Source organism: Bos indicus x Bos taurus, chromosome 13 (genome assembly GCF_003369695.1).
Source record: "Bos indicus x Bos taurus breed Angus x Brahman F1 hybrid chromosome 13, Bos_hybrid_MaternalHap_v2.0, whole genome shotgun sequence".
Taxonomy (NCBI): domain Eukaryota; kingdom Metazoa; phylum Chordata; class Mammalia; order Artiodactyla; family Bovidae; genus Bos; species Bos indicus x Bos taurus.
In genome coordinates, this window is record NC_040088.1 from 50,912,263 (window position 1) to 50,926,343 (window position 14,081).

Genomic DNA, 14,081 nt, shown 5'->3' on the forward strand with positions numbered 1-14,081 from the left:
AACTCACAGAGCTTACTCAAACTCATGTCCATTGCGTCAGTGATGCCATCCAACCATCTCATCCTCTGTCATCCCCTTCTCCTCCTGCCTTTAATCATTTCCAGCATCAGGGTCTTTTCCAATGAGTCAGTTCTTTGCATCAGGTGGCCAAAGTATTGGAGTTTCAGCTTTAGCATCAGACCTTCCAATGAATAGTCAGGACTGATTCCTTTAGGATGGACTGGTTTGATCTCCTTGCAGCCCAAGGGACTCCCAAGAATCTTCTCCAACACCACAGTTAAAAGCATGGAGCTTTGGTGCTCAGCTTTCTTTATTGTCTAACTCTCACATCCATACATGACTACTGGAAAAACCATAGCTTTGACTAGAAGGACCTTTGTTGGCAAAGTAATGTCTATGCTTTTTAATATGCTTTCTAGGTTGGTCATAACTTTTCTTCCATGGAGGAAGCATCTTTTAATTTCATGGCTGCAGTCACCATCTGCAGCCATCAGCTTTCAGCTTTCCTTTAGGTTTTTTTAAATTAATAGCTATGTTTGTAAAACAACTGAATACAGTAGTTTCAATTTTCCTTATCAAGCAAGAAAGCAAGAGCCACAGTTCTCAGTGTGTCTGAGATCACCAAACAGGAAGCTTAAAAGGTTATTTTGAAAAATTCAGCATTAGATATTTTATTTGTTAAATATTCAAATACAATATTATAGGTTTCTACCTTCTCAGTGGTATCCCAAGGGAATTCAAGAAGCCATTTGCTATAGAAGATAAGTGAAAATTTCTCTTTTGAAAACTGAGTTATAAGACAAATATCCTATCACTGTCAGACATAATTCAGAGACACAAAGATGTTACCTGCTTTTAACTTGCATTAAAAAATTCACTTATCCATTTTTTTGTTGTTAGGGAAAGCGGTTGAGTTAGATAAACTCTGAATTATACAGCTCAGTAAAGACAGTCATCAGCCAGCTGTAGCATTTTCTTAAAAAAATGGGTTTCTTTAGAAGATACATATGTTTGTGTGTGCACACATGGTTTGAGAAACTATCAAGAAGAAAAGAAACATGCAGAGCAAAAAATACAAACATTTCTGGTGGTCACTTTTTAAAAATTATAAAGCTCAGCATTCATCAAAGTTTAGTCTATTAATAATTTCCTCAGTAGAAAATATCTAAGGGTAGAGTTTGACTGATTTTTACAGAAAGAGAATGTAAATCTTTCAAAACTGTTGGTAAGAATGATTCATACTTCTTGCTTTGTGAAGAAATCATTGTGAATGTTAAATTATATTCATTGTGCTGCCTAAAAAGGCTTTTCAATGCTTGTCATGGATTTAAAGGATGGCAGTTACACTCATTGATTTCAAGTACAGTATTTGTTGAAAGCAAATGTGCATATCAAGATAATTCTATGTCTTTTCAAACAAAATATCTGTTTTTTATGGATGGATATTATTTAAAGGGCATTACATCTGGCTATTGCAAACTTCAAAGTGAGAATAACTTACTAGTTTTCTGGATAAAGGACTCATCTACTAGTGCCAACTTGGTGGTGATGGATTACTGATTGAATTGCACTGGATTTATTTAAATTCCCCTGACAAAGGAAGACTCAATTAAATGCAATAAATTGGAAGATAAAGAATGGGGAGCAGGGAATAGGATCAACAACCCCAAAGCGTAGGAAGAGCTTAATATTACTGTTGTTTTTTTAGTCTCTAAGTCATGTCCAGCTCTTTATAGACCCCATGGACTGTAGCCCACCAGGCTGCTCTGTCCATGGCATTTTCTAGGCAAGAATACTGGAGTGGGTTGCCATTTCCTTCTCCAGGGGATCTTCCTGACTCAGGGATCAATGCAGATCAATGCAATGCAGATAGCTTCTTTACCGATGAGCCACAGGTCACCTGATTTTTAAAAAGATGCAAAACCTAGGTAGGATGGTAGCTGTTTTGTCAGCCAATTTATGTTCTTTTTACTCAATTCACTCTCTCAAAGCTGTTATTATTCACTGAACTAAAATAACTGTAGAGAAGCCAGTGAATGTTCTTCCTCTGGATTACTAATAATCCTATTCTTTGAGTGGGTGTCATAGGTAGAGCTTATTTTTCTGTGTTTGGATACATTTTCAAAACAGAGGCTCTTAAGTTCAAGTTCAAAATAGTCTTTACCATGCTTTGCAAACAAAGAAAATTATTTGGTAATTGGAAAATGCTCCAGGCAAAAGGATGGCTGGGATATTACTTGGAGGATGTTAATTCCCAGAAGAGGGTAGATAAGCCAATTGCTCTAAGTGATTCCTCTACAATCTTGCTGTTTCCTCTCCCATTATTATGTAAGTAAAAAAGAAGTTTTAAAAAAAGATAAGAAAGAAAAAAAAAAACCCAAAAAACAAAAAAAACAGCTGTGGAGTGGAAGAGGAAGCAACTCAGAGATATACGTAGTAAGAAAGACTGGTGGAGGGAGAGGACTGGAAATAAGGTTTATTCTCAATTAACTCAACATGATGGGGACCTGTCTGGTGATCCAGTGGTTAAGAATCCACTTTGCAATGCAGGGGATGTGGGTGTGATCCTTGGATGAGGAACTAAGCTCCCATAAACCTTGGAGCAACTAAGCCCAAGCACCACAACTAGACAACCCATATGTCACACACAGCCAGAGAGCACACATGACTCAGTGAAGACCCCAGGTACTGCAACTAAGAGCCATCACAGCTAAATAAAATAAATAAAAAGTCACCTTGATATACAGGGAGAGGGCACAGGAGTTTTGTTTTCTTTCATTTTAGCATGAATTTGGTAGGCACATCCTTCTCCTGAACCTCCTTCTCTGAGTTACATCTCCTCCACTATCAGCTTGGATGCTATTAACATATTGGATCCTGGGCAGCTGTCCAGTTATCTCCATTCTAGGGACATCTCCATCGTGATAGCCCCTTGAGATTTCTATGAGCTTATTGCTATGGAAACAGTTTTACAGGATTTAAAACCTTAGGAAATGCCTAAAGGTCTGCAACTTGTTTCAGATCCAAAATAAATCTCTCCCTGGCATAACCTACTTAATGCTCTTCAAAATGAATTAACTCATTCTTTAAATAAAAATCATATTGTTGAAAAATAAATTCTCTCTTATTCAAATCTGAAAAAAAATACTTTTGGGGCTTGTCTTTTCCTTCTGTTTGAGAGATTTTTTAATTTTAGAGAGGGTAGCTATGAGAAGTTTTCCTGAATTTTTAGTTCTGGGAATTTTCATGGAAGGAATTTTCAGTTCTCATACAGAATGAGAAGCTCCTACACAGCTGCCTCTTGTTCCCAAGAGCATCTAAACCAAGGTTAGCAGCACAGGGATATATTAGCTTCCTACTTCTACTGTCCACAGATTACCACTAACCTGTTGGTTTAAAACACAAATTTATCTTACAGTTCTGTAACAGCAGAAATAGAGACACAGATATAGAGAACAAATTTATGGATACCAAGGGGGAAAGGGGGTCAAGGCGAATTCAGAGATCGGGATTGACAATTACACACTATTGATACTATGTATAAAACAGGGCTTCCCAGGCGCTCAGTGGTAAAGAATCTGCCTGCCAATGCAGAAGACACAGGAGACTCGGGTTCAATCTCTGGGTTGGACACAACAGAGCACATAAAATAGATAATATATAAGAACCTACTATATAGCTCAGGGAACTCTACTCAATGCTCTCTGGTGACCTGAATGGGAAGAAAATCCATGAAAGAGGGAATATATGTATATGTGTAGCTGATTCACTTTGCTGTACACAGAAACTAACACGACCTTGTAAAGCAACTATACGCCAGAAAAATCAATGTGTTTGGAACCAAGCAGATCACTGTGGTCTCCACTCCCTCCTCCCCCAAGTAAAAAGGCTCCTCCATGTTTCTCGTCTCTTGTTTGTAGAAAAGCTGATGTCTCCCAGCCCTTCCTGGGTCCCAAAAGAGCAGGTTCAAGCAATTAAGGATTAGGACAACGAAGTCACAGATTCAGTGTCTAATATACATTTCTGAGTTGTTTTACAGGTATTATAACTGCCACCAGAGGGGAAACGCCAACTGCATGATGACCAGACTGCAGCTGTGATATAAGCTGCTCCATCTTGAGCACAAATGAGTCTATGGTTAGCAGTATTCCAAGAACTGGCCTTAAGAGAATGGGATTAACACTACTGCTCATAACAATCTGTATTTTTGTGGGCATCAAAATAATTGCAGCTTGTTCTGCTCATATATGTAAATGGGCAGCTAAAACTGTCATCAAAGAGGTGCTTCAAACCCATGCCAACATCTTTCACATTAAGTCCTTGATGCCCTTACTCAGCATAAAATAGTTATAGGAGATGGCCCTTCATCCCTAATCCCATCTAAATGGAATGATATCTGACAGGGGAGACTTGTAAACAGTTCTTTGTGGAAATCACCCACAGCAGGAAACCTTCTTTCCCATCAAAACTATATTGTAAAACTATATTAGCAAAACTATATTGTAACTAACTTTTCAATCACGTGCCCCTGTGTTCTACTCATTTCCAGCTCAAGCACCCCTATCAGATCTTATGATCACACAATACCTTGCCTAACTCCTTGGTGCTTTCTGTAGATGAAAGAAATAGAAAAGAAGAATAAGTAATGAACAGATGACCAGATCTCTTCCCTTGTTCCCACTTCAGTAATCTCATGAACAAACTGTGTGAACACAATAGCATCTAAAGAAAGATCACCAGAAGCCGACAAGCCTGTATGCAGTGAGGGATGGTGATGACTCTGACCCCCTCAACTCAGTGATTAACTGTGTTGACTTCCTTTTTCCTTTAAAAACTTTCATGGCTAAGCAGAATCTTTGCAGATGGTGTTTGGGGATACTGAGTCCACCATCTCCATAGATTACCAGCATTCTGATTAAAAGAAATTTTCCTTTCTACCAACAACTGTCTCTCAGGTATTGATTTTTGAGCAGCCAGACCTGAGGTTCAGTAACTTGTTGCTTAACTATTTTGGATTCTTCAGAGGAGAATCTGTCTCCTTGGCTTTTCCAGTTTCTAGAGGCTGCCTACATTCCTTGGCTCCTGGCTGGTCCCCTTCCTCCAGCCTCAAATTTAGCAACCTCATATCTCTCTGAATCTTTTTTCATCACATCTCTTTGACCACAACTGGGGAAGGCTTTCCACCTTTAAGAACTGGTGGTTAGATTTGGACCACCCAGATAATCCAGGGTAATTAAGACAAAATGTTATGTATGTTTTTTTTAAACTGTAAACCTTATTTTTTAAAAGCAAGATAGTTAACCCATGTCTAACACTGAAATATTTAGGAAATCAATCCTGAATACTTATTGAAAGGACTGAAGATGAAGTTGAAGCTCCAATATTTTGGCCACCTGATGAGAAGAGCTGATTCATTAGAAAAGACCTTGATGCTGGGAAAGATTGAAGGCAGGAGGAGACGAGGACAACAGAGGATGGAATGGTTGGATGGCCTCACCGACTCAATGGACATGAGTTTGAGCAAGCTCCCAGAGATGGTGAAAGACAGGGAAGCCTGGTGTGCTGCAGTTTATGGGGTCACAGAGAGTCGGACATGACTGAGCGACTAAACAACAACAACCCTGGCTAATTTGAATTAGTCTAACAACCTCAGATAGCACAGATGATACCACTCTAATGGCGGAAAATGAAGAGGAACTCAAGAACTTCTTGATGAAGGAGAAAGAAGACCGTGAAAAAGCTGACTTGAAACTTAAACATTCAGAAAATTAAGATCATGGCATTTGGTCCCATCATTTCATGGCAAATGGGAGGGGGAAAGGTGGAAACAGTGACGAATTTTATTTTCTTGGGTACCAAAATCACTGAGGACAGTAACTAAAACCATGAAATTAGAAAGTGCTTGGTCCTTAGAAGGAAAGCTAAGACAAACCTAGGCAGCATATTAAAAAGCAGAGACATCACTTAGCCAACAAAGGTCTGTGTAGTCAAAGCTATGGTATTTTTAGTAGTCATGAATGGATGTGAGAGTTGGACCATAAAGAAGGCTAAGTGCTGAAGAATTGATGCTTTCAAGTTGTGGTGCTGAAGAAGACTCTTAAGAGTCCCTTGGACTACAAGGAGATCAAACAAGTCAATCCTATAGGAAATAAACCCTGAATATTTGTTGGAAGGACTAATGCTTAAGCTCTAATACTTTGGCCACCTGTTGCAAAGAGACAACTCATTGGAAAAGACTCTGATGTTGGGAAAGATTGAAAGCAGAAGGAGAAGGGGATGAGATGGTTATATAGCATCACCAACTCAATGGACATGAACTTGAGCAAATTCTGGGATATGGTGGAGGACAGAGGAGTCTGGCATGCTGCAGTCCCTGGGGTCACTAAGAGTTGGATATGACTTAGTGATTGAACAACAACAACAAAAGATTTGGCTATGAATTAATAATTACAATTGTCAGGAATTTTATTTTTAAATTTTAAGAAGCTAAAATTTTCTGAAAATTACATATTTTTGGTGTAGTATCTACACATTATAAGCCAAATAACATCAAGTCTGTTTTGAATCCTTGTACATATTTTTATGTAGTTATAACTATTGTATCATTTTCATCATCATTGTTATTAATGTGCAAAATGGAAATGAGCACTTGTGCACCATCTTTATGAGAAACTCTGGGCAATCTCCCCATCTCCAGGTTCTAAACCTTAATCACATCTGCATAGTCTCTTTTGACATGTGAGATAACATATTCACAAGCTTCCAAGATTAGGACATGTGTATCTTTGGGCAGCCATTATAATTATAAAGAACAAATCTCAGGAAACCTTTGTAGCAAAGATGGGAGTACGAAAAAGACAGCAAATCAACAGATCTGGTTATAAATAAGATTTATAGAAATTAGATAAACGAGATACATGGATGCTAACACATTAATCACAGACATTGCTGATTATATCAGACATTTCTCTGTTACGTCACTTCAAATACTCTATCAAAGCCCCACCCCTTACTTTCCATATTCTATGCAAATAGTAAGCAGGAAAGCAGGTGTGACTGTATTGGCATCAGGCAAAGGAGACTACAAGACAAGGAATTTACTAAACATAAAGAGGAATCATGGAGAAGGCAAAGGCACCCCACTCCAGTACTCTTGCCTGGAAAATCCCATGGATGGAGGAGCCTGGTAGGCTGCAGTCCATGGGGTCGCTAAGAGTCGGACACGACTGAGCAACTTCACTTTCACTTTTCACTTTCATGCATTGGAGAAGGAAATGGCAACCCACTCCAGTGTTCTTGCCTGGAGAATCCCAGGGACGGGGGAGCCTGGTGGGCTGCCGTCTATGGGGTCGCACAGAGTCAAACACGACTGAAGTGACTTAGCAGCAGCAGCAACAAAGAGGAATCATTCATCATGATAAAATTATCAGTTCAATCATGAAGACATAACAGCCCTATATATGGATGCGTCTAGTAACAGAGCTTCAAGTACATGAAACACAATTGACAGAACTAAGAAATAAGTAAACCCATAAATATTGGCCTGTATTCTAACTCCTTGCATAAAACAGAACTAGTGGAGAAAAAATTAATACAGAATTTGAAAATATGAATAATATCAACCAGCCTGACTTAACTGGCATTCACAGAAACCCACACCCAATAGCTGCTGCACTCATGTACTTTTTAAGCGCATATGAGACCATTTACCAGGTTAGACCATACTCTGGGCCATAAAGCAAGTCTCAAAACATTTCAAAGGGCAAAATAATACAAAGTATATCTTCTGACTAACCAAGTATTAAAATAAATTTAACTATAAGACATGTTTTTAAATTACAAATATTGAGAAATGAGACAACATACTTCCATATAACACATGGGTCAAATAAGAAAAATTATGAGATGTTTAGAATGTTTAAAAACACTTCAAAATGATCTGCACTGGAAACAGAACATATGAAAATACACAAGAGAGGACTTCCCCCGTGGTACAGTGGCTAAGACTCCATGTTCCCAATGGAGTTGATCCCTAGTCAGGGAACTAGAACCACAGGCTGCAACTGAAGATCCCACATGCCACAACTAAGACCTGGTGAAGTCAAATAAATAAATATTTGAAATGAAATAAAGTACATGAGATTCAGCAAAGCAGTGCTTAGAGGGAAATTTACAGCTTTCAATGCTTACACTAGAAAAGAAGAAAAGATTTAAAATCAATGATACATCACTCCACCTCGTAAAGCCAGAAATTGATCAGAAAATTAAATGCAAAGTGAGGAGAAGGGAGAAATAAGAGCAGAAACAATAGGGAAAATCATGAACAATGGTATACAATCACTGCCAGCTTTTCTGTTTGTAGAATTTGTGCTTCCTGTTCCTGAAAACTCTAGCACCATCAGATAACAGAGATCCTTATTCTTGAGGAGAATACACCAGGGAACACTTCCACTGAACTTGAAGTTACGACTACCATGTGGTCACTTGAGCACCTCATGCTGACTGATCAACTAATAGAGAAAAAGTTACTGTGCTGGTGGGAGGAATTGTCAATGGTCACCACGTGGAGTCAGGGTGACCGCTACACAATGGAGGCAGCAAGGACTGTATCTAGAGACCTGAGAATTTCTTGGAGCCTCTCTTGGTGCTTCCATACCTAGTGACAATGGTGAAGAGGCAACCACAGGAACTATGGCCTGACAGAAACAAAGCAGATCCCTATACGGAAGCCCTGGGTGTCCCTACCAGGAAAGAAATCCAAATCAGCGGAAGAGCTGCCTGAAGGTGGGGAGAATCAAGATCGGGTGCTGGAAGAACAGAGACCATGAACATCAAATATTGCCTCAGGACTTCCCTGGTGGTCCAGTGGTTGACACTCCATGCTTTCAATGCAGGGGACGTGGGTTCAACCCCTGATTAGGGAAGTAGGATCCCACACGTAGCATGTTGTCATTTAGTTGCTAAATCGTGTCTGACTCTTTATGATCCCATGGACTGTAGCCCAACAGGCTCCTCTGTCCATGGGATTTCCTAGGCAAGAATACTGGAGTGGGTTGCTATTTCCTTCTCCAGGGGATCTTCCTGACCCTGGGATAGAACCCTTGACTCCTGCATTGGCAGGCAGATTCTTTACCTCAACACTGAGCCAATAAGGAAGCCCCCACATGCCATGTGGCATAGCCTAAAAATAAAATAAATAAATGAAATGATTTTTTAAAAAGTTAAAAAAAAAACACAAAACTTCCTCAAGACCATTAGGGTTTAGAGATTGCTTCCACTGACTATCTTGGGTTAACTCTTTATGGAGTTTTTGACTGGCTACCACCATGCAGGGGCTTTGGTGTAGGTGTAACTTTAAAGTCAAGGAGACCAAAACATATTTGGGGGGCAGAGAGGGTCAACTGCTAATGGCCAGCACATGTGTGCTATTTTATATTCTTTCAGCCCATCTCTCACCCCAGCTACTGCTGCAGAGACCAGTTCCAAGAGGGCATTAACTATCCTGCACCGAGCCTTGCTTCAGGTCCATGCTACATTCTTCCTTCTGTTGCCATCCATGTGATGGCATGGAACTGCCAGTAAACGCCCTTGGCACTCAGGCATCCATAACCTGAAGTGTGTGTGGAGGGGTTACTTACGGGACAGATAAACCACAGGGACAGAAGCACCCTCAGAAGGTCTTGTGCAGAGGGTGCCATGTGGCAGCGTTGAACTTAATAAAAACCTATTGTCTTACCGACTTTTTATCCTTCTCTGTTTCACTCCACCTGTCCTTCCCTCCTGCTTCCTGAGATCACCTCCCTAGTGAATTGAGGCCTTCACAGAGGCCTTTGTCTTAGACTCTGCTTGGGGAAACCCACATGGATCTTTCTAACAGAGAATGAATTTCCTCTGGCCACCCAGAGCTGCATTCATTCTTAATTTCCTTTAGAAACCATTCAGTGTCACTGGAAGTTGGTGTGCTTGGATAAAGCAATACCACTTTGGAGAATTTTAGGCTGGCTGACTGCCCTGGTGAAGACTTTCTGCTTTGTTGGCATCACTGCCAACAAATGGCCCAATTTTTTGAGTTCTTTTCTTTTTAGGAGTTTGAAATAACACAGCTGATTACTTTGAAACAAATAAGCAAGGCAAAAATATAGCTAATCTTTTCACATTAACCCTGCTCAGAAGGTGCCTGGTACATTTCCAAGGTTTGGTAAATAGCCAGGGTATGAAAGTATTCCTCCTTACCCTTTAGTTACTGTCATTTATTTTCTTTGCTGTTGTACAGTCTTGAAACCTTGTTTTCTTCCCTTGAAATGACAAGATTATTTTCTTTGGCACAGCCCCAGAGTACGACAACGGTTAAACTTGCCGCTATGTGAAAGGGCTGTATTTGTTTAGAAGTTACTCAAAAGGCCGTGAGAGCAGGCGACCTGGATTATAGCAAGTAGCCCCAGGAAACTCAGAGTATTTTCTTTCCTGTCTTTTTGCCAGGATGCTAGTTTTTCTTTGGCCAATAGTAATTTGCAATAAGGTCAGGATTTCTTCTAGTTGGAATTTCATAGGATGTCAACCACACTGTTTTCTTACAAGCAATTCTTTATCCTTACAAGACTGGGAGGAAAAACTTTGAGGGGAAAAGGATGTATTTAGCTTCGGGCTCAAATGGTTCCTGATAATCTTCTCAGGTCAATTTTGGGAGACAAAGAGAAAAGACTGATTTCATACATACACATCCATCATACTTGAAGAGAGATTCAGACCATATTAAGATAAAAAATCAACTTTAAGTAATATAGAAATTGCCCCTTGATGAACTCAAAAAGAGGAAAGGAATTAGAAATACAAAGCTGAAAATCAGGAGGCTTGAGAATGAACTTAAAGATGGATCTGCAGACATTTTAAACAGAAAGCAAGTCACAACATTCAGTGATTAGTGGCCATGTGTTTTCTAAGTCACACAAGGCTAGACATTCAGATTCCTTGAACTGGGAGAATGGTACAATTTGATAACATTGATTGCAGGTTGGGGATTGGGGTTCAGAAAAGATGGATAGAATCCGCTATAGTACTTATGACTATCTTCACTATATGAGTAGGAAATTTCCTGAGTATCACAGATAATATGTAGGAACATTCCCAAACATGGAAGTACATTTTGGTGTTTACCTTACTTTTTGAATCTCATAAAAATTAAGAAAAAATATCAAAGAGTCAGAAGCATTTAAGTGGTTTGTTTGTTTGTTTGTGAGAAATAGTATGTTTCCTGCCATATCAGTAAATAAAGGATGTCACACCTTCATCAGTGATTGCCACCCTCCAATGTGAGCTGGTGAGCCCTGAGAGAACTCAGGAAGGAAAGAATATCTGCATCTAGCAGCCGTCAGACTGCAGCCACTCCCTACAGTGAGCCCTGAGGGAACTCAGGGTGTGAAAGCACAGGATACTGGCTCCCGATAGCTGAGGTGCTTATCAAAGGAATGATTTCATTGAGCCCAGATTCTTTCATCTTCCCATGCACAGAAAAATGCTGAATTCTTTTTGAAAGGGTAAAATATCATGTATGAAACGAGATGCCAGTCCAGGTTTGATACACGATACTGGATGCTTGGGGCTAGTGCACTGGGACGACCCAGAGGGATGGTATGGGGAGAGAGGAGGGAGGAGGGTTCAGGATGGGGAACACATGTATACCTGTGGCAGATTCATTTTGATATTTGGCAAAACTAATACAATTATGTAAAGTTTAAAAATAAAATAAAATTAAAAAAAAAAAAAGAAAGGAGGAATACTTCCATATCCTTAACTTGAGATATCTGGTTTCAATTTACAAAAATCTTTGGATGTTCAGACTACCTGCCCTTTGTTGCAAAACTTCTTTATAAGCTGACCCCTCCCTTCACCTCCTTGGAGCAGCTCTCTTAGGCTTACTTGAGATGCTGTCTCCCAGGCTTGAAGTCCTAAAAATTCCCACCGATGAAAACGTAACTTTCAGCTTTCAGGTTGTGAATATTTTTTAAGTCCACATTTATTTTGGCCATGCCATGCTGCATGCAGAATGCAGGATCTTAGTTCTCCAACCAGAGGTCAAACCCAACCCTCTCCACCCCTGCCCTGCAGGGAAGCATGAAGTCCTACCACTGGACCACCAGGGAAGTCCCTACAGTGGGGTTGAAGATGATAGTTTACCTTGATGAGTCCCCTTCTTGAATTCTGCTTATAGAATGCACTGTTCTGGTCATATCAGTCCAGTTTCTGCCCTCCAGACTTTTTTTCCTTATGAAATATTCTGTTTACTTACTTCCAGGACAATTGTTGGATTCACTAGTCAATCCCAATGGTCCTATTCTAAACATGACCTTCAAGATTGTTTATTTTACTTTTCAGCTCCAGGATATGTGTAATCACATATTTTATTTCTGATCAGATTGGCTTTCTATTGATTTTAAGCCTTAAATATTTCTTTTGTTAGTTTATGCCATTTTTATTTGCCTTATTCTCACCCATGAGACAGGATAATCATTATGACTCTCAAGACATGTAAGTTGTAAGCAAGTCTAATAGAAGGTGACCTTAAAAAACAGGTTTATCTTGTAGAGATTAGAATTTTAGAGGCAAGAATGTGAAATTTCCCAGGTTCAATTCCTTCATAAGATTACAGAGGATGAAAAATGATGATTGAATTAAACATTGGTGTCAGCAAGAACTTCTTCAGGAAAAATGTATTGCAAATTTAGAGATGCAATACATAATAATCTTTCTCATTTCACCAGCATGATAGTGCTTTAGCAATTAAAACTTCAATCATTTTTTAAAAAATAGGGTTGTTTCATTAAGCCAAACAGTTCTTAACTTAATGACAAAGTCAGCTGAAATATTGGGTTGGCCAAGATGTCGGTACGGGAAAACCCAAACAAACTTTTTTTAGCCAACCCAATATTTGCTAATGTATAAACAAAATGGCTGGGTATTTAAAAAAACTTTTTGTTCTTTAGTTGGAAGTTTAGGCATCTTCTACAGATGCAAAGCTGGAGCAGAATGAACTGATGTTGCCTTTTGGAGAATTAGAAAGGTTTCATTCATTCCACTTAAATTGACTTAAAGAATGTCAGTATTTTCTGAATCTCAAATTATATTTCTTCTGCCTGCTTACTTTTTTTGGTTTACACAGAATACTTTTTTAGTCCTTTATGTTGTTATCTATAGTCTTCTTCTATAAGAATCAAGTTTCACCCTTGATCCTTCCATTTTGTCTTTTTCTCTGTTTTACATTTTTAGTGTTTGGAAAAACAAAACAGAAAAACCACAAACCTTACCATTTCCACCAAGGATAAATATAAGAACATCCCGGCAGTAACTGTTAAGATCCAGTTTTGAATACATGGATCCGTTGATACTGAGAGGCCAATATATAGTCCTATGAAGGCAGTTAAAGCACTTATAAAATTCATCAGGATGGCAATCTTAACCGGAAGTCCAGAGCTTAGAAGCACAGCAAAGTCTCCTGAAATTTAAGAGAAAAGAAAACAGAATTATCATTTAACCAATGATGCCTTTGTTCGAGTCCTGTGCTATTTTATTATGAAACCTGTTTTAAATTTCAGCAATTGGGGTTGATTTTATAAGTAAAATTGAATGGTTAAAAAAACACTTTCCTATATTTCTTAAGAATTTATAGCACAACTCTTTATACTTTAGGAAGCTGCATTTCAAAAGTTCTATTCCTTTTACTGTTCCAGGAGGTAGTATATACAGAGAGAAGTGTGACATACTCTTTACTTCCTAATGTCCTAAGACATTTTCAACTTAGACAAATGCAAAATAAAGGACTTGCTACCCTGGGATTTCTAAATCTTTTTAGCTGGAAACTTGCCAGGCAAAATCCCAAGGTAGTAAACATTATGTGGGTTTTTCTTTTTCTTTTAACTTATGCAGGACCTTTTGTGGGGAAAGAGAAAATGATGACTTAATAGGAGATTTTTAAATTATTGCAAAAATTGGTTAGGAAAACACATTTTTCCTTTAGAAAATGTTTTACTGCCTCAGTGACTAGAGAAAAATGACCTTATTCTCTCCACACTTTTCCTCCAAAAGAA

The 14,081-nt window shown here is 38.9% G+C and overlaps 1 protein-coding gene across 7 annotated transcripts in view; it reads right to left on the minus strand.

Moving 5' to 3' along the window:
• The window catches only part of SLC39A12 (solute carrier family 39 member 12), an 84,337-nt gene that overhangs the window by 13,998 nt on the left and 56,258 nt on the right, over positions 1–14,081 (minus strand). For all 7 annotated transcript variants that reach the window (XM_027559830.1, XM_027559829.1, XM_027559826.1 and 4 more), the window contains one exon: positions 13,302–13,489. In XM_027559830.1, the coding sequence (XP_027415631.1) occupies positions 13,302–13,489 (188 nt within the window). The remainder of the gene's footprint in view (positions 1–13,301; positions 13,490–14,081) is intronic.